At 48.0% G+C, this 24,273-nt stretch overlaps 1 protein-coding gene and 1 long non-coding RNA gene across 3 annotated transcripts in view; both read left to right on the forward strand.

Moving 5' to 3' along the window:
• The window catches only part of Rnf43 (ring finger protein 43), a 72,453-nt gene that overhangs the window by 34,188 nt on the left and 13,992 nt on the right, over nucleotides 1-24,273 (forward strand). Inside the window, exons 1-2 of one of the 2 annotated variants that reach the window (NM_001363437.1) lie at nucleotides 2,623-2,849; nucleotides 21,104-21,226. Coding sequence is in view for 1 of the 2 variants with exons in the window: in NM_172448.4 (NP_766036.2) it covers nucleotides 21,104-21,226 (123 nt within the window). In the remaining variant the exon portion in view is untranslated. Of the gene's footprint in view, nucleotides 1-2,622; nucleotides 2,850-21,103; nucleotides 21,227-24,273 lie in introns of those variants that run through there. The other variant, NM_172448.4, reaches the window with a different exon arrangement.
• Nucleotides 2,250-8,053, forward strand: 1110028F11Rik (RIKEN cDNA 1110028F11 gene). Its single transcript, NR_045139.1, has 2 exons — nucleotides 2,250-4,372; nucleotides 7,472-8,053. It is a non-coding gene; the product is annotated as an RIKEN cDNA 1110028F11 gene (long non-coding RNA).

Genomic DNA, 24,273 nt, shown 5'->3' on the forward strand with positions numbered 1-24,273 from the left:
AAAGCGCCCCTCGGTGCAGTCACTGTGTCAACAGAAATCACAGATAAGGTGGCTTTTATGAAGCAGGGATGTAGTGTGTGGGGAGAGCCCATGCACCTGGGGTTGGTGATTCAGAAACTTGGTGCCAGATTATATGGCTCTCTGAGAGCGCCTTATGTTCCAGCCACCCTATGATAGCTGATGTCATATAATTACCCACTTGTTAACTGGGCCAAGAGGAAAGTATTGGAAGACAGCCAGAGGAAGGTAGAAGCACTGTCAGAACCCATGAAACACATGGCTGCTAGAACCTCCTTTTCTGCATGGGTGGAGTCGCTGTCAGCCTAATGGAGATTGATTCCTAGGACAGACGACCTGCGATTTGTCCTGCCCATTTCTATGACAAATACGGTCTCACTTAAATGTATTCAAGTGGGGGCGGGGGAGACGCAGGAGAGATGGTTCAACGCACTTGTTGCTCCTGTAGCGGACAGGGTTCAGTTCCCCAAACCCACACGGTCGTTCATAACCATCCGAACTCCAGTTCAAGGGGACCTGATGCCCTCTTCTGACCTCCATGGGCACCAGGCACATACATAGTATGCATACATATATGCAATCAAGACACTCATACACATTGTCATTCTAAAAATAATGTTTCGTGTGTTCAAATGGAGCTTGGCAGCCAGCTCAGTTGGGAAAGCGACTTCCCACACAAGCATAAGAACCCAAGCGTGGATCCCAGCACCCAGCTGGAAAGCTGGACGCAGCTGCATACAGCTAGGTCGTCAGCACTGGGAGGTGAGGCCAGAGTTGAGAGGTAAATTCTTGGAGCTCACTGACCAGTGATCAGGTTCTAGATTCAGGTTCAGGGAGAGATGTTATCTCAAAAATAAAGTGGTAAGTAACCAAGGAAGATTCTCAACATTGACCTTCGGCCTTGACATGCAAAGTAAAGTAGAATAAAATAAAAGTGAAGGTATGCAAATAGACTTCTGTGGCTTCGCCCAATAACCAACTTATTGCATCTTAAGTGGGAGCAAGGTCTGGACCATTCCTGTTGGCTGACGTAGCACTGGATTGAGTTCCAGACTCACTTAGCTTCTCTTTCAATTGTTTGCTATTTTAAAAAGTGCTTAGTGGGTAATTCAAGCAAACACACTCTTGGGAGACCAAAAGCTCAGGCTTTTAATATCAATAAAGCATTCATTTATTGATCATTATGTTAGGACACTGCTGCGTGAGATATGAAGACAAGCCTCCCCTGGAGTGATACTCTCATGAAATAAAGCAGAAAGGAAAAAAAGATAGTATATAATAGTTTAAAAGGACACAAGACATTTGGGGCATTTCTGAGATTCCCCATGAAAGAAGCAGTGCATACATGTGTATACACTTGAAGGCTTAGTGGGGCTTGCATAGGTCATATTCCAACAGAGTGTGAGAACTGTCAGACCATTTGTTTTGGACAAGAGGTACACTCAGGAAAGAAACAGGGATGACACCAAGGAGACAAACAGAAGTCATACTTTGTAGCCATACTGTGTGTGGAAATAGCTAGTGCCTTAAATATGGGACCATTTCTACAGTGAGCTTTTTGGATACTGTTCTCTTTTAAAATTTATTATTATTATTAATTTATTTATTTATTGTGAAATGAGCCAATTCAAGCCAAATCAGATTATATTAAATGCAGGTTTATTGGGAAGCTGCTCTCAGGAGGGTTCTCTGGCCCCGAGGACAAAGACCAGAGAAGTCACCATGGGAAAGGAGAGAGAGAGAAGTGGAAAGAGAAATCGAGAAAGAGAACTCTCAGAGAGAGGGAGAGGAGGAGAGGGAGAAGGGAAAGAAAGAGAGGCCCAAAATGTCTGGATTATATAGGGAAGAACAGCTGGGGGAAGGACAGCCAGCCCCTGGGCTGGAAAGTTCAGGGTTGGGAGCAGGATATGCCAGCTAGGGACTGAAGGATGCAGGAAGAACCCGGAGGCTCCAGGTCTGCTTTGATGCCTGAAATCTGCACCTCCGTCCCTTGTTCCAGGGTCTGAAACCAAACAGTTATTGTTACTGTTTTATTTTATTATTGTTGTTATGATAATAATAACTATTATTATTATTATTGTTGTCGTTCATGTTGTTATTGTTACTATTATTATTATTATTAGCAGGCCAGGAACTCACTCTGTAGACCAGTCTGGCCTTGAACTCACAGAGTTCCACCTGCCTCTGCCTCTTCAGTGCTGGGATTAAAGGCATGCGCCACCATACCTAACCGATGAACTTTATTTTTAGTTGTGTATGTGTACCTGTACTTGGGTGCACACATGTGAGTGTGGATGCCCTTGAGACCAGAGGCACCACATCTCCCTGGAGCTGTAATTACAGGCAGTGTGAGCCTCCCAGCACAGCACTAGGAACTTAACTCAGATTCTCTGCAAAAGCAATACACACTTCTTAACTGCTTAGGACATCTCTCTGGGCCTACTCCCCCCCCCCTCTTTTTTTTTGATAGAGATTCAGATAGGGAAGATCCATCACATCTTAGAAGTGCCAGAGTTGAAATGCAAAACCAAGTTTACTGCTTCCGGGGGCTGTACAGCAAACCTCGAGTTGATAGGCCAAGGTCTGAACTTAGTTCAGAAGATTGTTCATATCTGGACAGAGCAACGATGGAGCTAGAGTATTTAGTTTAGGAAGATTGTTCGTACAGTGAAACAGAGACTGTTAGAAGGTTGAGAGACTGGCTGGAGCCTCTGACTCTAGGGACAGAAAGGGTAGTTCTCCAAGACTAGTGATTAGATACAGGAAGGATTCATATCGGCTCTGGGTGCTCAGTCTGCGTCTCCAGGGAAAGGGTGGAGACACTAACAAAGGTAAGTCAGACAAGAAGGGTTATTGACTTAGGGTGGCGTGCTGGGAGGAGGTGATGCTTAAACCTGAGTTCGGGGGTACCATTAAGACAACAAATGACGTCTAGTGGGCCTATGGAACCACAGGCCAGATTGCCCTTAGAGACCTGATGTAGCAATCATCTGGAAACACTAGAGTGTATGGGAACTCCTGAAGAGAGTGCCTACTAGAGATGAGCGCGCATTTCCTCAGGAAGTGTGGGTGTATTTCCATGAGAGGCAAAGGAAAGGAAGAAAGAAAGAGGAAAACATAACAAAGAGAGGGTAGTCAGAAGAGCAGCACCAGCCCAGCCACTTGTCACAGACAGCGAGAAGGATCCAGACAGAGTCCAGGCTCAGAGTCACCAAGGGACACATCTCTGCAATTAGTGTTGGTCTCTTTCTCAAGAAACAATGGATGGACACCATTATGTTCAGACACTTTTTTTCCCTCTGTTCTCAGCTCTGTTTATGGAGGCAATGAGTCAGTCAAGAGGGCCGTTTTCCTAGTAAAGATGCGTTTAGTTACCATACTCTTAATTTGCACTCGTGAGAAACTCTCAATTTTATTGCCAACAAATTAAAGTAAAAATGCACAGGCTTTTATCACATCACTGGAGAGCAGTTGATTGGCCTTTGGGTCTCTCCCACTCCTCCAAGAAAACTCTTGTAAAGTTCTTGGCTCTTTCACTCTGTGCTTCCCTGTGTGGTCTACCAAGCACCCTTAGCTTGAATCTATGAAGTCAATGGGCAGGATCCAGTCACAAGCTCAGAGCTCACTGTGTTGTCTCTTCAGTCTTGAGATAACCTTTTCGAAGTGGGTGGCGCTAATGAGAAGAGAATAAAATAGCTAATGGGGGATTATAAAGTACTTTGCAAATATAAAGACAACATCAAAGCTAAATAATAATCTTAATTTAGGGTAAAGAGTTCTATTAGCAGAGAGAAACATAAAGAAGGACAAAGGGTAGTGGCGCTTTGTACCTGAGTAACTGTGCAGATCAAAAGTGCCGTATTGATCGCCATTGCCCTGTGAACTCTCCAACCTAAGAATTTGGCTCCCCTCCCTGACTCTCAAAGGACCTCTACCCACTCAGTATGCCCATGGCGTTTCTCTGAGTCTCCTGACCAATGTCAACAGGAACTTCTGTTTGGGGCCAGCTTGATAACTGAGTAGAGTCCTCTTCCGGTTACTGGTTACCAGCTCTTGGTTATCTTCTCAGTATCTCTTAACTATCTGTGCCTGGCAAGAAAATAGAGAGGCTTGAGCAATTAGGAAACAACAGAGAGCTCAGAGTCCACAAAACAAACAAGTTAAGGGATGCTTGGAATATTTGCACATACATGTGCCTTCCGCATGAGGTCACATATAGACACCCTCCAGGCTGGGTGGGCTGCAGGCCCTTGGGAAGCAGAAACAGAGGCTGGCAGTGATGATCATGGGCTTCATGCGTATCAACTTTTTTGAGTATAAAGGAAAGAGAAAGAAATTAATTCATCTCTCACAGGTAAGCAAAAAAGACTCCCTTGGGTGAAAAAATTCGGAATAGTGCAGGGACTGAACTGAAGTTCCCAGAACTTCTCCGTGCAGACCACTGGGCTTGGTTGTCATAAAATTTTAGTAGGGATTGGAGTTCACCCAAGACGCTCAGCCAGCTAAAGCTAAAGTCTGTCCCTGTGGGAAGCAAGAGCTTCTTTGGGGCGATGTTAAAGGGATGTTTTCTAAACTGATTTAATAGTATTTAAGTGACTTCTCCCTCAAGATAGCTTTCGGGTCAAATCTGGAGATGTCTCTTCAGGGCCCCAAATGACAAGAGAGTGCTTCCAAAGCGGTGGACAGAGACCAAATTAGTCTAGGCATGCGTTCCACATTCCTCTAATCTCAAAGTGGACCTCTTCCTCCGTGAATTTGCATTTCCTGTGCTATTAGCGTGTGGCTTTAAGACCTTGTGTGCATGCGTACACAGGGCGGTAAGTAATAGGCTTCAGACTGACTCGTCGGTGAGCAGAGCCATTTCTTTGATAGGTGTTGGTGGGGGGGCGCTTTTTGCAATGTTGCTTGGCTCCCCACACCGATCCTGAGAGAGGACTAGGTCACTAGGAAGAAAGTCTTCCTGGAAAAGGTGAGTCTTTTTCACAGGAATAGAAGGCATGCTGGGTAAAAGGAAAGGTGAGAACTCTCTCTCTCTCTTTTTATGAGGGCCAAAACTGTAGAGCTGACTTTGAGTTTACAGGGAGTCCATAGACCGCATACACGTGCTTGTTGTATAACAGCCCTCCTGGAGTTCAAGGCCAGACTCCAATGTGGAGGGTTGGAGAGGTTTGCAGGTTTCTGAAGAGAAAGCAGGAATCTGAAAATAGTCATTTCCTGATCAAATGAGAAGGCGCTCACCAAATTCATGTCATCTGTTTGTCCTAACACCTGCTTGTGCTTGGCATTGTGCAAGCAGTGACATGAGGCCTTGCCTCTGACTCTGAGGGACTCAGGATGTACTCTGCAGGAAGGAGAACATGACTAATATTTTATTGAACACCTACTATATAACCAGGACCTCTCATAGAGGAAATGGATATGGGGAGGGGCCGCAGTGGAACGCTGATTAATACTAACAGTTACTTAAGAATTTTAAATAGAGGGTGGGGAGGTAGCTCAGTGGTTAAAGTGTACGTGCTGTCCTTTTAGAGGACCCAAGTTCAATTTCCAGCATCCACCAAGGTGTTTTGTAATAGCCTGCGACTCCAGCTGCTCCAGGGGATCCAACATCTTCTGTCCTCCAAGAATTTTGAATGGATTAGGTGGAGGGCCTAGGGAAATAAATGGAATGTGCTCAAATCTAGGAACGAGGAGCTGGCCAGGGGGTAGAGAAGGACCTTGTTCTGAGGAGTTGAGGACAAAAACCAGTGTAAGATTATGGGAGGTGTTGGCTCACAGGACATAGTGGAGGTGCCATTTGTCCCTGATCAGTAAAGGAGATAGGGCAAGGCCCGGGGGAAGTGAAAGAAAAGGGACTTTAGTATACAACAAACTTTCCCATCATACTTTTTTTAAATTTATTTATTTTTTGTTTTTTTGAGACAGGGTTTCTCTGAATAGCCCTGGCTGTCCTGGAACTCACTTGTAGACCAGGCTGGCCTCGAACTCAGAAATCCACCTGCCTCTGCCTCCCAAGTGCTGGGATTAAAGGCGTGCGCCACCACTGCCCGGCCCCATCATACTTTTTAAATATATATATATATATATATATATATATATATATATATATATATAATATATATATATATATATATATATTTTTTTTTTAAAGAAACTTACTTTAGAGGCTGGAGAGGTGGCTCAGTGGTTAAGAGCACTGACTATCCTTCCAGAGGTCCTGAGTTCAGTTCCCAACAACTACATGGTGGCTCACAACCATCTATAATGAGATCCGATGCCCTCTTCTGGTGTGTCTGAAGAGAGTGACAATGTAATCACATAAAACAAATAAATCTAGAGAGAGAGAGACACTTTAATTTGATTTAATTTTATGCACACGGGTTAGCATCTCTGCACCGCGGGCGTGCAAGGGCCTGTGGCAGCTGGTAAGAGTCTGTCTGCTTCTCTGAAACTACAGTTGATTAATTAGCCACCATATGGGTGCTGGAACTGAACCTAGGTCTTTTGTAAGAGCAACAAGTGCAAGTGCCCTTAACCCTGTGACATCTCTCCAGCTGCCCACCATATACTCCTGTACACATGAGATAAGACTGTTTTTCTGATCTTATTCTCCTTAGTTCTTAGAATTCTACCATTTAAAAAAAAAGTCAAGCAAACAAAAAATCCTACTGGGCTGGAGAGATGCCTCAGTGGTTCCGAAGACCTGAGTTGAATTTCCAGCACCTACACCAGGCAGCTCACAAACCACCTAGCTCCATGGGGATTTAACACCTCTGGCCTCTGAGACCACTTGGGCAGGCCCATGCGCATAATAGCTATCTTAGGGATTGTTAAATGAATGAAAACATCTTGCGTATGTTACGTTTTAGTTCCTAGGAGCTAAAGAGATGCTGTTAGACATCTCTGAACTACTCAGAAGATGGACACTGGCTGGTTCAATTGCTATGATATCCAGGCACCACGCACAGAGAGAGACCCAGTGAAATGCTGAGCCCCAACCAAATGGCATCCACACCCCACGCTCTCCCAATGCCATCTCGCTTTTGTCGTTATTCCATGTCTGGAAGGTTATACTGCGGGTGGGAATAAGACATCTACTCTCCAGTGTTGTCCCTGCAGCTGCCAGCACTCTGTTTGCTGTGTTCTTTGCTGGCAAATCATTAAACAGTCCCCCCAAGGCAGGCCTCTTCCCCCAGGGCCACCTCCTGGACAAGGAATCAGAGCTGTGGTCAAAGGCTGTCGGGCTGGAGCCTTTGGGCTGTCTCCAACACAAGCCTTTCCTGGCCGGTGTCTCTTCTGAACAGAAGCCTCTTCGGCCTGATGTCAGCCTCGCAATAGCTTTGGAGGGACACTAGCATCGGAGTTGGCTGGTGGCTTGAATAATTTGTGTGTATTTCCTCCTGATGTAATTTGTAAGTTCAACCACCCTGTGTTCCATCTATTGTTTCTTTAGTGAAGCTCAGGCCCATCCCGCACCGTTCTTCCATCCTGAATGTAAATGTGATCCATGATACCGCCCAGGAGCAGGGAGACTGGGAGCAACCAAGTTTGAACCACAGAGTGTTACCCGTCCCCATTCAACAGATGGCATCTACACGATGGCCTGAGAGGACTTAGTTGCACCGGTCCATTTGGAGACAGCACCTGCCCCTTCTGAGCTTTTCAGCTACAAAGGAAGCTGGCTGGAGAAGCCAGCAGCTGGAACGGAGCTGGAGACTAGGAGGCTGGAAGACACTGAATGAGCGTGAAATTGACCAGTTAAAGTTAAGCCCTTTCACCTGCTAGCACGGAAGCTCTGCTCACTGGTGCCACCGGAAGTTCAGATGAGCCTCTGGCACATTTAAATAGATACGCTGGTTTCCTTGGATTTCATTCATTTCTTCTTTTTCTTTCTTTTGTTTTTGTTTGTTTGTTTATTGCTGGTTTGGTTTGGTTTGGTTTGAGACAGAATTTCTCTGTGTGGTTTTTGGGTGTCTTGGAATTCCCAGAGATCTGCCTGCTTCTGCCTTCTGGAATTAAAGGCCCCTTCCCCCCCACACCCTGCTCTTTTAGTACTTTCATAAGTAACTGTCTTGGGCCTTTTAAACTTCAAAGTCTTCTTAACCATTTTGTTTTGTTTTGTTTTTTGAGACAGGGTTTCACTGTGTACTCCTTGGCTGTCCTAGAACTCTCAACAGTAGTCCAGGTTGGCCTTGAACTCACAAGATCCACCTGCCTCTGCCTCCTGAGTGCTGGGATTAAGGGCGTGTGCCACCACTGCCCAGCCAAAGTTTTAACCTTAATGATGACTTGGAAGCAAACACCACCTACTTCCATCAGTTTCTATATTCCTACCACCTAGGGCCTGAGTTTGGCCAGAATAGAAAGAGTGAAAGCAGAAGGCAGACCATGGCGAAGCTGTTTGGAACAGTCTGTTGGGTTAAGGGCAATCAGTTAGCTTACTGTGGGAAGAGATAAGTAAGGCCCTGCCTCAGAAGGGCCTGGGCAAAGCTTCCAGAAGCTTTCTTCATCTTGGAAATGAAAGGATTGAGTATTCAACCCTAAAACCAGTCACTTGACTTAGACCTTGGCTTCCCTGCAAAGGGCCTCCTGGGATAGGGTGGAATAGACCTCATAGGCCTCAGGGTTGCTCTCCGTACCACAGAGTCCCAGGATTGGGTCAGAACTCAGCCATCTGCAGGGCTTCGTGGGATTCTTGGAGGTTGAGTCTTAAGTACTTCACCTGGTGAAAGATGGGTGTCCAAATCACGTGACTAGGGTGCCTTTTAAGAAGTGTGTGGCCGGGCGTGGTGGCGCACACCTTTAATCCCAGCACTCGGGAGGCAGAGGCAGGTGGATTTCTGAGTTTGAGGCCAGCCTGGTCTACAAAGTGAGTGCTAGGACAGCCAGGGCTATACAGAGAAACCCTGTCTCGAAAAACCAAATAAATAAATAAATAAGAAGAAGAAGTGTGTGTGCGCGCCTGTGCATGTGTGTGTTGGGAAAAGGCCACTCTGTAGCCCAGATGGACCTCAAACCTAACCATTCTCTTGCCTCAGGCCCCAAGTCCCCAGCATCCTTTAAGGTTTTAACCTTTGTGAGCTTCAAATATAGTATTTTTTCTCAGCCTTCAAGATACTTGATGTAACCACTGAGTCTTGATAGGCCCTTCTTATTTACTCCTACCTGTAACTTCCTAGTGCCTCGGTACCTGGAAGTCGTTCCTAACAGAGAGGATGTTCTGAGAATCGTGATGGGCACTTTTGTCTTTGTGCCAACATGGCTACAAGCCGGTCCCTTGAGGCTGATCCTTTTCCTCCTCCTTCCCCTCCAAAGGTCTCCTGTTCTCAAGCTCACTATGTACCTGAGGCTGGCCTTGAACTCCTGATCTTCCTGCCTTTGTCTCCTGGAGTGCCACCACACCCAGCTTGTACATAGGGCAATGACTCTTGTTCCGAGGATACTGGTTGTTGTTGTTGTTATTGTTGTTGTTGTTGTTGTTGTTGTTTTGAACTACCACAGATTGCCTTGAACTCGATGAAGTCAAGGATGACTGAACTGGTGATCCTCCTGCCTCTGCCTCCCACAGTCCTGGGGTTACAGGCATGTGTCACCGTGATTCGTTTTATATGGTACTGGAGATCACACCTAAGGCTTTGTGTGTGCTAGGCATGAACTCTACCAATTGAGCTGCATCACCAGCCCCTTGTATGCAACTTTTGACAAGACTAGAACTCATGGTTATTCTCCTGCCTCAGCCTACCGGTTATAGGGATTATATGTGTACTTGTGTGGCTTCTTTCTGGAGGCAAGGGGTCTTTCTTTCTTTCTTTCTTTCTTTCTTTCTTTCTTTCTTTCTTTCTTTCTTTCTTTCTTTTCCTTAGCATACGAGTAGGGAGCTTTTTTGAAATCTTCCTATATAGTCCTAGCTGGCCTGAAAGTCACTAAGTAGACTGGGCTAGTCTTAACCTTGTAGCATCATTCCTCCTGCCTTTGCCTCCCGAGTGCTGGGATTGCAGGCATGCACCAGCATGCCCTGCTCAGCATGGTTTCTTGGTGCGCTCAAGAGACAAGGTAAAAAGAAAATGTAGCAAGCTGCCACCAGCCTAACATGGCACAGTTTTACAGCAAACTTTCTGTAAGTCCAAGGTGTTAAAATAATGATTAAAAAAAAAACCCCAGGGTGTAGGAGATGTATGGGCCATTAGCAGAGTGGTTTATCATCAGTGTCTGTCTGTGTGCCCATGTGGTGCACCTTTTACAACTGTCAACTCCGTGAATTTATTCCCATCAGCATTACCGGGAATGCCAGGATGGGCTGCTCTCCCGTGTAACTTCCATGGCAGACTCATTGGACCGCTGTCACACGGCAGTCAGCAATGATGGGAACATCTTTGTGTGGGTGTGTGACTCAGTAATGGCATAAGATCTGCATATGGAGTGGCGGCTGAGAGCTCCCCCTCTGCCCTGACCCTGCCACGCGGTCTCCCCTTACATTCAATGCATTCCTGAAGCAACCCCAAGCAACCAGCTCCTGTTTCTTCTGCTTTTGAGTCTTACACACACACACACACACACACACACACACACACACACACAGAGAGAGAGAGAGAGAGACTAGGCACAGTATGGGGTAGGAAAACCCCACCGAAGCTGTTCTCACATCAAGAGGTCTGATTACATCATGGAGCTTTGACATAGAGACAGAGACAGATACATTTTCACATGGAAGAATGGGGTCTTTCCTAGGGGATGAGGGAGCCGGCGGGGGGTGGGTGGGGGGGAGCCCAGAAGAACCATTGTTTCAGTCTGAGCTTCTGTGACCTCTAATTTCAGGACACACCTTTCCCATCCCAAACTAACAGGGGCTATTCACCGGAAAAGCATCTCTGCACAGAGTCTGCCCTTGTTGTGGCTAGAAGCAAGCCACACTGTAGTAGTGCCCCCTTTAATCTCAGCACTTGGGAGGCAGAGGCAGGCGGATTTCTGAGTTCGAGGCCAGCCTGGTCTACAGAGCCAGTTCCAGGACAGCCAGAGCTACACAGACAAGCCCTGTCTCTTAGGGGAGGGGTGCTGTAAGAAGAAGATATTAAATCCTATCAGGAAGAAGGAAGCTGAGCCTGGGAGGCCAAGTGCAGAGAGAGGCCCAGAGGCAACAAAGCAGACAGATCCAGGCTCTGGCTTGCTGAGTGGAGAAGCCTAGATTCTGAAGTTTTCTTGCCCAGGTGCCTGTACTGCAGCTCTGTGAGGGGCTATGTGCTCACATGGGACTGGGGCATACACCTCTCTGACTTGTTAGTCCTGGAGGCGTAGTGATACAGACAGGGTAGAGACGTAGTCTAGAATGTAACCTCCTTTAACTAGAGTTCCATTTTCTTCTGTGAAAAAAAGCAGGTTTGTCTTTGAGGTAGGGTCTTGTCATATTGCCCACCCCATCCTCCAAGCAGTTGGAACTGTAGACCTGTGCCACAGTAAACTGAAAGCAAGTTTTGAAGATCTCAGAGAGGCAGGATCCAGGCTACTCATTCAGCAATTTGTATCCCCTTTGTAAACTATATCCAGTTCATTGCTTCCTTTGTTTAAAATTATTTTGTTATTTATGGATGTGGGTGTTTTGCCCGTGTGTATGTATGTGCAGTACATGTGTGCTTGGTACCCATTGAGGCCAGAAGATGGGGTCAGATTCCCTTGAACTTTAGTTACAGGCAGCTGTGAGTCACTCAAACCCAGGACCTTTGGAAGAGCAGACAGTGCTCATAACCACTGAGCCATCTCTCCAGACCCGTTTTCTTTTCATTCTTACACCAGGCCTGTGATATGGAAAACCGCAAACCAGACTGCCTATGAGCAGCCTTTCCCTCTTCGGTCTTCCCACTTTACTAGTCTATTTTTGCTCAGCTGGTCTGATCCGCCCTCTCACTCACTAGCATCTCTGCTCCATAGGGAGCTTTCCTCCCCACCAACATGATCTTCTGTAGCTTTAAAGAAGTACACAGTGTCCAGACAGGCCATCCCAGCGCTTGAGAAGTAGAGGCAGGAGGATCATCCAAGGCTAGCCTCAATTACATAATGAATCTGAGGCCAGCCCAGGCTATCTGAAACCCTGCCTCAAAACAAAACACAATAAATAAAATATAAAACAAAGAGAAACTCTTCTTGGCAAATTCCCCAGCATTTCAACTTCATTGGGAAACTCTGCCTTCCCAGAGACGGGTTCTCATGGGAATGAGAAACAGTTCCCAAAGTTTCCAGATCCAATCACGGCTAGGATCTAGTCTGCAGCAGGTGAGCATCAACCTCTTTAAAGAGAGGGCCAGGTGAGCAAACCCGGAGCCTCTGTGAAGTTGCTGCAGTGTGGGAGCCAGGAGAGCCAAACCCACAGGCTGGGTCTGCTTTCCCCAGCCACCAAGCAGCAGGAGCCTTGGTTTATGACGGTGGTGTGTCCTGCCGCCCGAGATAAAAGTCAGGTAGTTCTAAGTTCAAGTAATGGAGGTTGCACTGCTGAGGATGATTATAAAACCTGCAAAGAGGAAGTAGGGAGAAGGGCGCCTTTGATGTCTGGCCAATGCTCCCGATTACAAAGGCAAAATTGTAGCGGGGCGGTGAAGTTACCTGTCCAAGGCCTTGGGTGAAGGTCTGAGTGTGGAATCAGAGAACTGAAAGATTATTGCAGCAGAGGTAGGGGGGAGGAGAGGGCCGGGAGACAAGAGAGAGAGTGCATAAGGGTTTGCAAAAGCCCACGCCCAAGAAAGAGGAGGAGAGAGATGCCCGAACTAAAACCAGCAGTAAAGTCCGGAGCTCAGCGGAGCCCTGGAATGCCCTCAGTGGGGGCCGTAATGAGGTCACGTGGGAAGAAGGCGGGCTGGAAACTGGAAGAGCTCGTTTGGTGGGGTTTGCTGGGCTGAGAACAGGAGGGAAGTGACCGAGGATAATGAGCCGTCCCAGACTGTACCTGGCAGAATGCTAGCTTTGAGAGGCACTGTTGACCGCCAAGGGAGGAAGGAGTCATAAAGGGCTTTGTCTCTTCCAGGAATAAGAAGAGATTATTATTGCAAGGACAATAATAAAGCCAGCTCCCGTTTAATGGGCACTTGCTAGGTGTTGGTCTGTGCTGAGCACTAACTAGTCATTATCTCTAGTCTTCGGGACTCTGAAACAAAGCAGGAAACCAGGAGCTAGGAGCTCTGCTGTACACCTGTAGTCCTAGATACCCCAGAGGCTAAAGCAGAAAGGCCACTCGAGCCCAGAAGTTCATGGCAATCCTAAGCAACATAGCCATACCATGGCTCTTAGAACAAAAGGATTTTAACAAGAGACATGCACACACGCGCGTGAACACACGCACTAGTTTACATGGCTTTGCCAAGGGGTTGTGTGTGCAAAGGCAGTTCGAAGCTTGAGTGATCTGCATCTGGCAAGTATTCCTCCTGACTTCTCCCTCGTGGTACCTGTAGCACAGGTGCGTTCTAACTCATGGCCTTCCTTAGGAACACACCAGTCGCTAATCCTTCATTTCCTCCAGTTTCTGGGAGCCCCGCCCAGCCATGCCCTCACCCTCACTGGATTTAAAAGCTCTCACCTTCTAGTGTCGCTGAAAGAATGGGCGGCTGCACACTCTCCTATGTGTGGTTAAGGAGCCCCTGTCCCCTAGATCTGTGGTCTCCCCAGGGGCCCTCCTTTTGGCTAGAATGCCTGGAAGGTGTCCTCCCAGAAACAAGCTTCCTAGCTAGGAGGTAGTGAAGAGTCTTGGTGGGAATGACTGGTTTCCATGTTTCATCCGAGGGTACTTGCAAAGCTCCCGTTGTAACTAAGTCAAACCATGAAGCACGTGGCAAGTGTGTTTCTTACACTACTGACGAGACTGTACAAGAAATGACACATTTTCTGTTCAATCTGACTCCAAGGCCCTATCTCTCAAAGTGAGCAGAGATGTTGTTCAAGAGAGCATCCCTTCACAAAGTAGCACAAAAACCTGGGGGTTTCTGAAACCTAGACTCGCTAGGCAACCCTCTGGTACCCACGCGCATCACCGCAAATGTCTTATCCAGACGCACATGCTCTTTGAGATTAGAGGAGGAAGATCCAGAGCTGTAGCTCAGAGAAAAGCATTTGTATCGCATGCACAAGGTGCTGGGCCCCATCTCCAGCACTGAAGGAAAAGAAAGGTTTAGATGTATTTACTGTCTGCAGATGTGGCTCAGTCAGTAAAGTGCTGACCTAGCAGCATGAGGCCTGGGTTCCACCCCAGCCCTGAGTCAACCAGATGTTGGGGCACATGCCTGTAACCTCAGTAACTTAGGGAAAATCAGAAATGCAGTCAATCCTGAGCTACTTACTGAGTTTGTAACTAACCTGGGCTACATGGGACCTTGTCTCAGAGAGAAGGGAGAAGTGGAGGAAGAGAAAGAAGAACAATCTGAATGGATACTTCTCTGCTGGGACCAGTCTGTGCGTATCTATTGTTTGGTCATTCTGCAGGGGCCAGACTCCTCCTGGGGCCCAGGCTTCAGCTTCCCACTGCTGGTGCATCTAGGTCCTGCCCAGCCCTTTAAGGTTCTGGAGATAGCATCCTCCCTCCACACTCCACTTTCTTCTGCCTCCAGGATGCCTGCTGCACTTCCTCAAAGAGGTCACTTTTCACCAAAACCAGGAAGAGAGGTCGTTAGCCAGCACTGGTCTTTGGCAAATGCTCCGGAGGCAAGGAGATGGAGAGAAGAGACAGGAAAGGAAATAGAGAAAGAGTAAGAAAGCTCTTGTCAGCCGGGCGTGGTGGCGCACGCCTTTAATCCCAGCACTCAGGAGGCAGAGGCAGGCGGATTTCTGAGTTTGAGGCCAGCCTAGTCTACAGAGTGAGTTTCAGGACAGCCAGGGCTATACAGAAAAACCCTGTCTCGAAAAACCAAAAAAAAAAAAAAAAAAAAAAAAAGAAAGAAAAGAAAGCTCTTGTCACTTCTTGGTCCTCCAGTTCCAGAGTCTCCTCTCAGCCACCCCTCTCACCAGCCTTCCTCAGAGCAGCCATTGCCAGGTTCTGAGGCACACGCAATTTTCCGTCAGCCATCTGGTTATAGACCTTCCACAACTATTCAGCAAATCCTGAGTACCTCATGTATGGCAGGCACTGATAGGACAGTGGGAGGCTGGATGGGAGGCGGGGAGGTGTCCTGGGGGCTGGGGAGAAAAGACAGCAGACAAATGCACTACAGTGGGGTTAAGACTAGTTAGGGAAATGCAGGACAGATTGGCAAATGCCAAAAGTGTGTTTAGGGAAGTGAAGCAGGTTGTTATTTTTGGACATGGTCGCAGGAAGGAGGTGTATAGGAAGAGAGCAAACCATGAGGTATGCCCAGTCCAGACACAGCCTTTGAAAAATGTGTCCATGTGTCTGTCTGTGTGTTCTGTGCAGGCACACACACATGATTTGTATGTGTGGGCCCGTGTGCCACACAGTACCGCGGAGGTCAGACTTTGTAGAATTATCTCCTACCTTTTTGTGGGTTCCAGGGTCGAGGCTCACCCAAGTGCCTTTATCCACCAAGCCATGACCCCCCCTCTGCTGCCCCCCACCCCCCAGCCCAGGCCAGGCAGTGAAGAGAACAGACTTCATCCCAAGAGCGTCGAGGAGCCTAGTGAGAGCTCCCATAGTGACAAGCATGCTCAAGTTAGTGCTGAAGCCACTCTTGCCACTGCATGAAGGGATGGATGGGATAAGGCAACCCTGGTTAAGTTTCTAGTAACTCAGGACAGCAGTAGCAGTGGCAGGTGTAACTAAGGAGCTGGGCGAAGTTGGAAGAAGCCGGAGTATAGAGGTAGTCAGGGAACTGAATTGTCGGGTCTCCTGAGCTTCGCACCTAATGATGGACCTGGAACAAGGACTGATGGTTGCTCTATGCCTGGGGCTGCAGGAGAGGGTTCTCCAGGGCAGCCACAGTGAGAAGGATCCGGAGAAGCATTTATATAGAACTGATCGAATCTGGAGAGTTTCTTTCTTTCTTTCTTTCTTTCTTTCTTTCTTTCTTTCTTTCTTTCTCTCCTTTCTTCCTTCCTTCCTTCCTTCCTTCCTTCCTTTCTTTCTTTCTTTCTTCCTTTCCTTTCCTTTCCTTTCCTTTCCTTTCCTTTCCTTTCCTTTCCTTTATTGGTTTTTGAGACAGGGTCTCACTACGTGGCTCTGGCTGTCCTGGAGTTCACAAAGATCCTCCTGCCTCTGCCTCCTGAATGCTGGAAGCCAGCAATTTTTTGATTTCTTATGTTGTGGTCATAAAAAGAGAAACTATAAGAATATGTTCTGGCGGGGTGTGGGGGAGGGGGTGTCTCAGCGGGCCCATGCCAAGGCATCCCCTCCCCCTGAGGGACCAGACACACACGGGTATAGTATAGAATAGTTTATTTAGGACATGGGGAGGGGAGTTAAGAGGGTAGCAGAGGCAGAGAGAGGCAAAGAGAAGAAGAGAGTAGAGACGGAGAGGCCGGCTATGGCCAAGTGGAGAGAGAGGGAAGGGAATGGGAGAGAGGGGGCGCAAGGGGGCAAGAGAGCAAGAGGCTAAGAGAAGGGGTCAAGCAGCCACTTTTATACTGGGCCAAGCCTACCTGGCTGCTGCCAGGAACCGTGGGGGTGGAGTTTAGACAGAATATCAACCTCTTACATGTTGACATTTGAAGGAACTGAGGAGACTGGGAGGTTAGCCCCTAGGTGGGTGACATCATGCCTCTGACCCCTGAGAGAGAACACTGGGAAGTCAGTTATAGACTACACAGTGATGCAGTCAGGCCTGAGCCGGCTGGGTTTGAGGTATCTCACTTAAGATCCTTCCCTCAGAAGGATCTAGAGAGCATTTGGACATAGGGATCTGGCGCTCTAGAGAAGATGAAGTCTGTGGGTTGGTTGGGTCACGCACAGCCCACCCACTGGGTAGGCCCGGTGTGGTGACACATGGCTTTAATCCAGCACTCCAGAAGGCAGAGGCAGGAGGATCTCTGTGAGTTTGAGTCCAGCCTGGTTTATAAAGCAAGCCCAGAACAGCCAAGGCTACACAGAGAGACCCTGCACCCCAAAACCCCTGCAAAAAAAAGTGTGTGTGCAGATAGACAGCACCTAGGACAACATCCTGGGGTCACCAGCATTCTAGGGACTTTGCACTTGGGACTTTTGATTGGCTGGGCACGATGGTGCACACTTACCCCAATACTTGGGAGGCAGAGACAAGGAGGCTTGCTGCAAGTTGCTGGTCTACATAGTGAGCCCTGGTCTCAATCAATCAAACAAACAAATGGAAAAGACTCCATATAAACTAGTAAGGCAAATAATTTGGTCTTAAGTTGGGGAGAAGATAGCAAGCTTTTAAAGTCAGATGTAAACATTTACAAACAGGTGCTCACACTGTAGCTCAGGCTGGCCTGAAACTCATTATGTAGCCCAAGCTGGACCCCATTGGTTTTCCTTCTGTCTCAGCCCTCAGTGCTGTGATTGCAGGCCTGCGAGCCTGGGCTCAGCAACTTCATTTGTTTCGCCTTTTCCCCTTTAATGTATTTGCTCTGAACTGGAACTAACTGGCTTTATATAGACCAGGCTGGCCTTGAGCTCACAAAGATCCGCCTGCCTCTGCCTCCTGTGCTGGACCAGCTGCGTCCTCAAAGGGGACCTTACTTAGCCAAATTTTGGTGCATGCGTTCCTCATCTTCAAAGAAGGGACAACAGCTTTCTACTTCATAGTGATCTGCAGGTGCTTTGAACGATCAATGCAAACAGATCAATGCAAACCATTACCCTCTTCATGGTCACCGTTGGCCCAGTAAATGGGGGCTGACCCTGCATTCATAGTGATTCCAATGACAGCAGAGAATGGAGCCAGGTAAGCTAAGTTGTAGTCCTATATGACCTTGACTTCATGTGCCCCAGGTGGCAGTGCCTGTGTCTCTGTGAGATAGGGCCTGAAGTCCTGAAAAGCAGGGGACACGTAAAATGGCCAGCTGCCCCTGGTTCTCATACCCTTGGTTGCCGGTTCAGAGTCAGACAATCTGGTGACTTCTTCTCTAGGTCCTCCTCCCCTTCCACCTCGCCAGGGGCATCCCCCAACAGCGCTGCTCTGGACGGCAATTCTGAGTTAAGGCTGGGGACAGAGTTGTGGGTAAATATTTGTACCTCCTCCCCTTTCCTGATCCGCCCTGTGCTCAGTGTGAGGGGGTCTTGGTATCTTAGAGCGCTTAGAGCGCTGGCCTATGAAGGAAGGGCAAGCTAGTCAAAGCAGTGCATTTCTGGGGCTAATTTCTATGCCCTAAGAGTCTCTGTTGTGTCTGAGTGGCCATGTCTTCCTCTCCTCCACACAGTTTCTCTCTGAAGCATCAGGGGACTCCTCCTGTGTGAGCCTGTGGTCCCTGCTGCATTCTTTCCAGCCTCATCTCCTGCCATCTTATCATGCCTGTCCCATCTTCCTTGAGTCCCACCTCAACCTGCGGCTTCCTTTGCTGGAATGACCTCTCCACCCCACTTCCTCTGTTGGTCTTCTGGATGGACACAATTAATCAGTCCTCAGCAAGGCTATTGAGTCACCCTTAATGACAAACGCTCTCTTCCTTATATGGAATTATTAGTCTCTGTTTCTTGCATCCTCCCGCGGTCTCTTGGACACACTAGCATCACGTACACACTAGGCAGTGTGTTTACGTGGCACGGTGGGAGCCTTCCATCTTGGTCGAATGAAGAGATGAAGGGAAGGTTGGAGATAGCTTAGTCAGTTACAGTGCTTGTCACACAAAGAGAGGACTGGAATTTAACTTCCCCAGCACTGTGTTTAAAAAAGCTGGGTACCAGCTAAAGAAACACCACTCGGTTCAGAACGCTGGCCACTCTTGCAGAGAACCTGTGTTTGGTTTCCAACACCCACATGGCAGCTCACAGCTGTCTATAACTCCAGCTTAGGGGAAATGATGCCCTCTTCTGGCCTCCTCAGGTACCCAAGTTGTGCATGTTCAGGCAAGCACTCATATATACAAAATAGGAATATAAATCTTGATAGCTCACGCCTTTAATCCCAGCACTTGGGAGGCAGAGGCAGGCAAATATGTGTCTGAGGCCAGCCTAACCTTAGGTCAGCATGGTGGTGTACACCTGTAATCGAAATACTGAGGAGACAGGGAGCCAGACACAGGCAAGTTCCTGGGGCATGCTGGCTAGCTGGCTTAGCCTGGTTGACAAGCTCCAGGCTCAATGAGAGACCCAGTCTCAAAAAGTAAGGTAGAGATTAATAGATTGATAATTCCAACATCAGCCTCTGGGTATTGTACGCATGCACACAAAAATGAGCATTTACGCACACACACACACACACACACACACACACACACACAAACGGGTGCATGTGCATATGAAATGAATGGATGGATGGTTGGATAGGGAAGCTAAAGCCAGTGTATTCACTGAAGAGGGAGGTCAGCCTCATGCCTTCCATTTTCTGGAGACAAGAGCATATAATCTTTTTCCAACACTAAATGTCCATTACCACCAGCCCAGTAATCCTTAAGTTCTGGAATCCTGGAACCCCTACCCAGAGTTTTTATTATCAAGGCTACGATGCAAAGCAAGGTAGTCCATATTGATTGACAGCCTCTTCCGGCAGCTTGCTTGATCCCATGATGAGCACACACATGCAAAGTGAAAGCAGCAGGGACAAGCATACAGAGTTAGAAGACACAGGACAGAATCTACAGAGCAAGAGCTGTTGGGGGGAACCAAAGAGGCATCAGTAGCACCCGGCACTGCCTTGGGATCAAGGGCAGAAGGCGCAGATGCAGCAGAAGGCAGGCGCAGATTCAGAAGCACCCAGCATCCTCAGAGCCTGGCACCTAGAAGCAGGGGAGTGCTCTCAGAGCTTAGAAGTTTGGGAGCAAGCAGAGGGCTCAGGAATCAGCAGGCAGACACTGTGGTCAGGAAAGGGGCGTTTGGAAAGGTCTGCCTTAAGGGTCCTATAGCTATTTGACAACAGGTTCATTGAGGTCCCCACGGTGGTACCTCTCCTTCCCAAGCCCCCAGCCCCTCTACCTCCAGGACCTCTGAAGTGATTTCTATTTAATATGAAGCAATCTAGTAGTAAGGGGTCACCCCTTTTGAGATAGGATAGCCCCGAAACTCACTATGTAACCCAGGCTGGCCTCATTCTTCTAGCAAACCTTCTGCCTCCTGAATTTGGAGTCAAGACCATCAGCCACCATGCCCGGCTAATGTCTGTTGTTTTATAGTACCAAGAGACATGCCACCTCAGGGCCAGGAAGATGGTTCAGCAAGTAGGGGCAGCCTGAGAACCTGAGTGCGCGTCCCCAGATTCCAAGGCAGAAGGAGAAAAACAGCTCCTCTTGCCATCAAGTGCACACCACAGCACATATGTGCCTTGCCCCTGCCTGTCACATGCACACATGCACACACAATAGTAATACATTTTTTTTTATTTCTTTAAGATTTATTTATTATGTAAGTACACTGTAGCTGTCTTCAGACATACCAGAAGAGGGCATCAGATCTCATTACGGATGGTTGTGAGCCACCATGTGGTTGCTGGGATTTGAACTCAGGATCTTCAGAAGAACAGTCTGTGCTCTTAACCACTGAGCCATTTCTCCAGCCATTTAAAAAAAAAAAATTTAAAGAAGCCAACCTAAGTTGGATGTGGTGGCCCACTCCTTCAATCCCAGCACTCTGGAAGCAGAGGCAGGAGGATCTTTGTGAGTTCGAGGCCAGCTTGGTCTACAAAGAGAGTTCCAGGACAGCCAGGACTGTTACACAGAGAAACCCTGTCTTGGAAAAAAAAATTAAAACAAACAAACAAAGCCGGGCGTGGTAGCCCACACCTTTAATCCCAGTACTAGGGAGGCAGGGGCAGGTGGATTTCTGAGTTTGAGGACAGCCTGGTCTACAGAGTGAGTTCCAGGACAGACAGGACTATACAGAGAAACCCTGTCTCAGAAAAGAACAACAACAACAACAAGCCCAAACAAACAAAAAAACCAAGGCCAACTTGGAACCTGCCTAGAATACTATAGCTGTGCTTGATTCTTGTCCATGGCTCACAGCTGCCTGCTAGAGTTTGTCTAACCCAGATGTCTGTCTGTCTCTCTGCAGTCCCACCCCCTGTACCTGTGCAACGCCAGTGATGACGACAACCTTGAGCCTGGGTTCATCAGCATCGTCAAGCTGGAGAGCCCTCGACGAGCTCCTCGCCCCTGCCTGTCACTGGCCAGTAAGGTAGGGCCTCACGCCACACTCCTCTGCTGCATCCAGCATGGGCCATGAGCACCCCCAGCTCTCGAGTTCCCTTGTCTCAAGAATGATAAGCCCACAGGGCGGTGGTGGCACACACCTTTAATCCCAGCACTTGGGAGGCAGAGACAGGATCTCTGAGTTTGATGCCAGCCTGGTCTACAGAGAGAGTTCCAGAACAGCTGGAGCAGGACTATACAGAGAAGCCCTGTCTGGGAAAACACCCCCACACACACACACACACACAAAAATTAAGAGAGAGAGACAATGGCAATAACCTTGAGGCTAGAGAGGTGGCTGAGCTCAGTGGTTAAGAACTCTGGCTGTCCTTCCAGATCTGAATTCAATTCTCAGCACCCACATGGTAACTCACAACCATCTCTAACTCAGTTCCAGGGACTCTGGTGCCCTCTTCTGACCTTCATGAGCACCAGGAACACAGGTGGTCCACAGACAAACACACACATTCAGGCAAAACACCCACACACATAAAATAATACAAATAGTTTTAAGAATGCTAAGCCTGCCAGGCAGTGGTGGCACATGCCTTTAATCCCAGCACTTGGGAGGCAGAGGCAGGTGGATTTCTGAGTTCGAGGCCAGCCTGGTCTACAGAGTGAGTTCCAGGACAGCCAGGGCTATACAGAGAAATCCTGTCTCAAAAAACTACCACCACCACCAACAAAAAAGAATGCTAAGCCTGATTCCCTCAAGTTCCCCCAGCTTATAACCCATCCAGGAGAGGTAGAAATGCACGCTTTTGTCCTTAGTCAACCCACCAGTCCTAGAACTTTCTGGAGTTTCATCCCAGCATGAGCTCTGACCCCACCCCTGCCCTCTACTCCCTCACCCCACTCCATCTCTTAGAAATTCATGAGGATTTTCCCTTCCTCAGTACAAGAACAATCAGGGGACGTAGGGGGTGGGGTATCACTTTGTTCCATGCCTCGGAAACATCTGAGCCCCCTTTCCTATGAACAGCAAAGTGGAGCCTGGCATGATGGCACTTGCCTTTGAGCCCAGCACTCAAGAGGCAGAGCCAGGGTTACTGAGCGCTGGAGGCTGCCTTGGGCCGGATAGAGAGTACCAGGTCAGTCAGTGCTGGGTAAGAAAGCCCCTACGCAGACAGGGAAAATGGAATACTGAGTGGAAGGAAGCTACCACTCTCTATAACAGCCTTTACACGTTTCCTGTGAGGTTTGTTACTTCACTGCAAGCTCCCTTGCACAAGGGCTGTGTGTGTAAATTAGGGCTGGGGATCCGGCTTGTGTGGCAGAGCGCCTGCCGAGGCTGCACCAGGCCCTGGGTTTGTTCTCTAACATTGCCCAAAGCCAGGCTTGGTGCTTATATAATCACAGCCCTCCAGGATGAAGGCAAGACAATTAGAAATTCAGTCACCTCAGTCACACACTGTGAGGACAGCCTAGGATATATGAGATTCTGTCTCAAAACCAAAACAAGAACTCAAAGAAGCAAACAAAAATACCTCCCACTAAAATGTAAGTTAACTGCCACACTTTAAAAAACTGAAAATAGGCAGCGGGGCGTGGTGGTGCACACATCTAATCCCGGCACTCAGGAGGCAGAGGCAGGCAGATCTGAGTTTGAGGTCAGACTGGTCTACAAATTGAGTTCTAGGAAAGTCAGGGTTACACAGAAAATCTCTGTCTCAGAAAAAAGAAAAAAAAACCCTGAAAATAATGATGCAGGACTTTAATTTCAGCACTTGGGAGGCAGAGGTGGGCAGATCACTGAGTTCCATGACAGCTAGGGTGACACAGAGAAACCTTGTCTCAAAAATCATAAATAAATAAATAAATAAACGCTTAAAATAATTTAAAATGTTAGAACTCAGGAGACTATAGCAGACAGATCATAAGTTTTAGACCAGTCTGGGCTACACAGAGAAATGTCTCCAAAACCCAAACTAAGCTAACCACACAAGCAGAGCCCCTGAGAGCCCGACTGCTCAGCAGCGCTCACTGCGCCGCCTCCTGTCTCACGGATGCAGTTGCTCGGCTTTCCTGAGCTCTCTGGGTTGCTGGCCTGCTACCTGCCACCTGGGATCCTTCACTGAAAATGACAGTTACGGTTTTCTGTATAGCTTACCCAGGAGAACATGGACCAGATCCTTTGTATTTATTTTGGATTTTGAGAAAGAGTCTCACTCTGTAGCCCAGGCTGGCCTCTGGCTCTCCTCCGTAGTTCTGCCAACTGGGGACCCCCGTGTGCGGTGCGAGCGCCTGAGCCCACGGAAAGCCTTTCTCATTCACAGCACCATAGGCCACGGGCCACAGTCCTTTACAGCTGCAGATTTTCTTCTGACTGGAGCCTCCCTACTTATGGGTATTTAGTCTCTCCTGCTTTACAAAATCTGGAGAAATGTTTGTTCAGGAAGCACGGGCTCAGGGCGTAGCAAGCTGGGAGCGGACAGAGAATTCAGAGAGGCTCAGAGGGAGTTTCCCCCGCATCTCTTTACCTTCTACAGAAGGGACATGTGCTTATTCTAGAAACTTCACAGAAAGTGCGACACCTAACTCTGACTCTCCCACCCAGCGCACCCGACTTCCTTTGATGTTTAAAACAGAGTCTCATGGTTTAAAAGTCCCTGTCCTGCCTCTGCCTCTCCGTGCTGGGGTTGCAGGTGTACAGCACCACACCCAGCTTCCTGCCGTTGTTTTAACACAGTGTCTGGTTAAACCAGGAGCTACATAAGACCCTGTCCAAAGAAAAGTAAAGATAAAACATCAGAAAGCATGCTAGGGATTTTTCTTCCCCTTCCCTTCTCCCTCTTGCACAGGCCCCAGCTCGTTCTGGCCCAAAGGTTTGTGGTGTGTGTGTGTGTGTGTGTGTGTGTGTGTGTGTGTGTTTGGTTTTTTGTTTTTTGGGTTTTTTTTTTCTCTCTCATTATGGGTGGTTGTTAGCCATCATGTGGTTGCTGGAATTTGAACTCATGCCCTCCAGAAGAGCAGTCAGTGTACTTAACCACTGAGCCATCTCACCAGCCCCATGTTAGAGATTTAAAAGAGCAC

The sequence above is a fragment of the Mus musculus genome, chromosome 11 (assembly GCF_000001635.26).
Source record: "Mus musculus strain C57BL/6J chromosome 11, GRCm38.p6 C57BL/6J".
Taxonomy (NCBI): domain Eukaryota; kingdom Metazoa; phylum Chordata; class Mammalia; order Rodentia; family Muridae; genus Mus; species Mus musculus.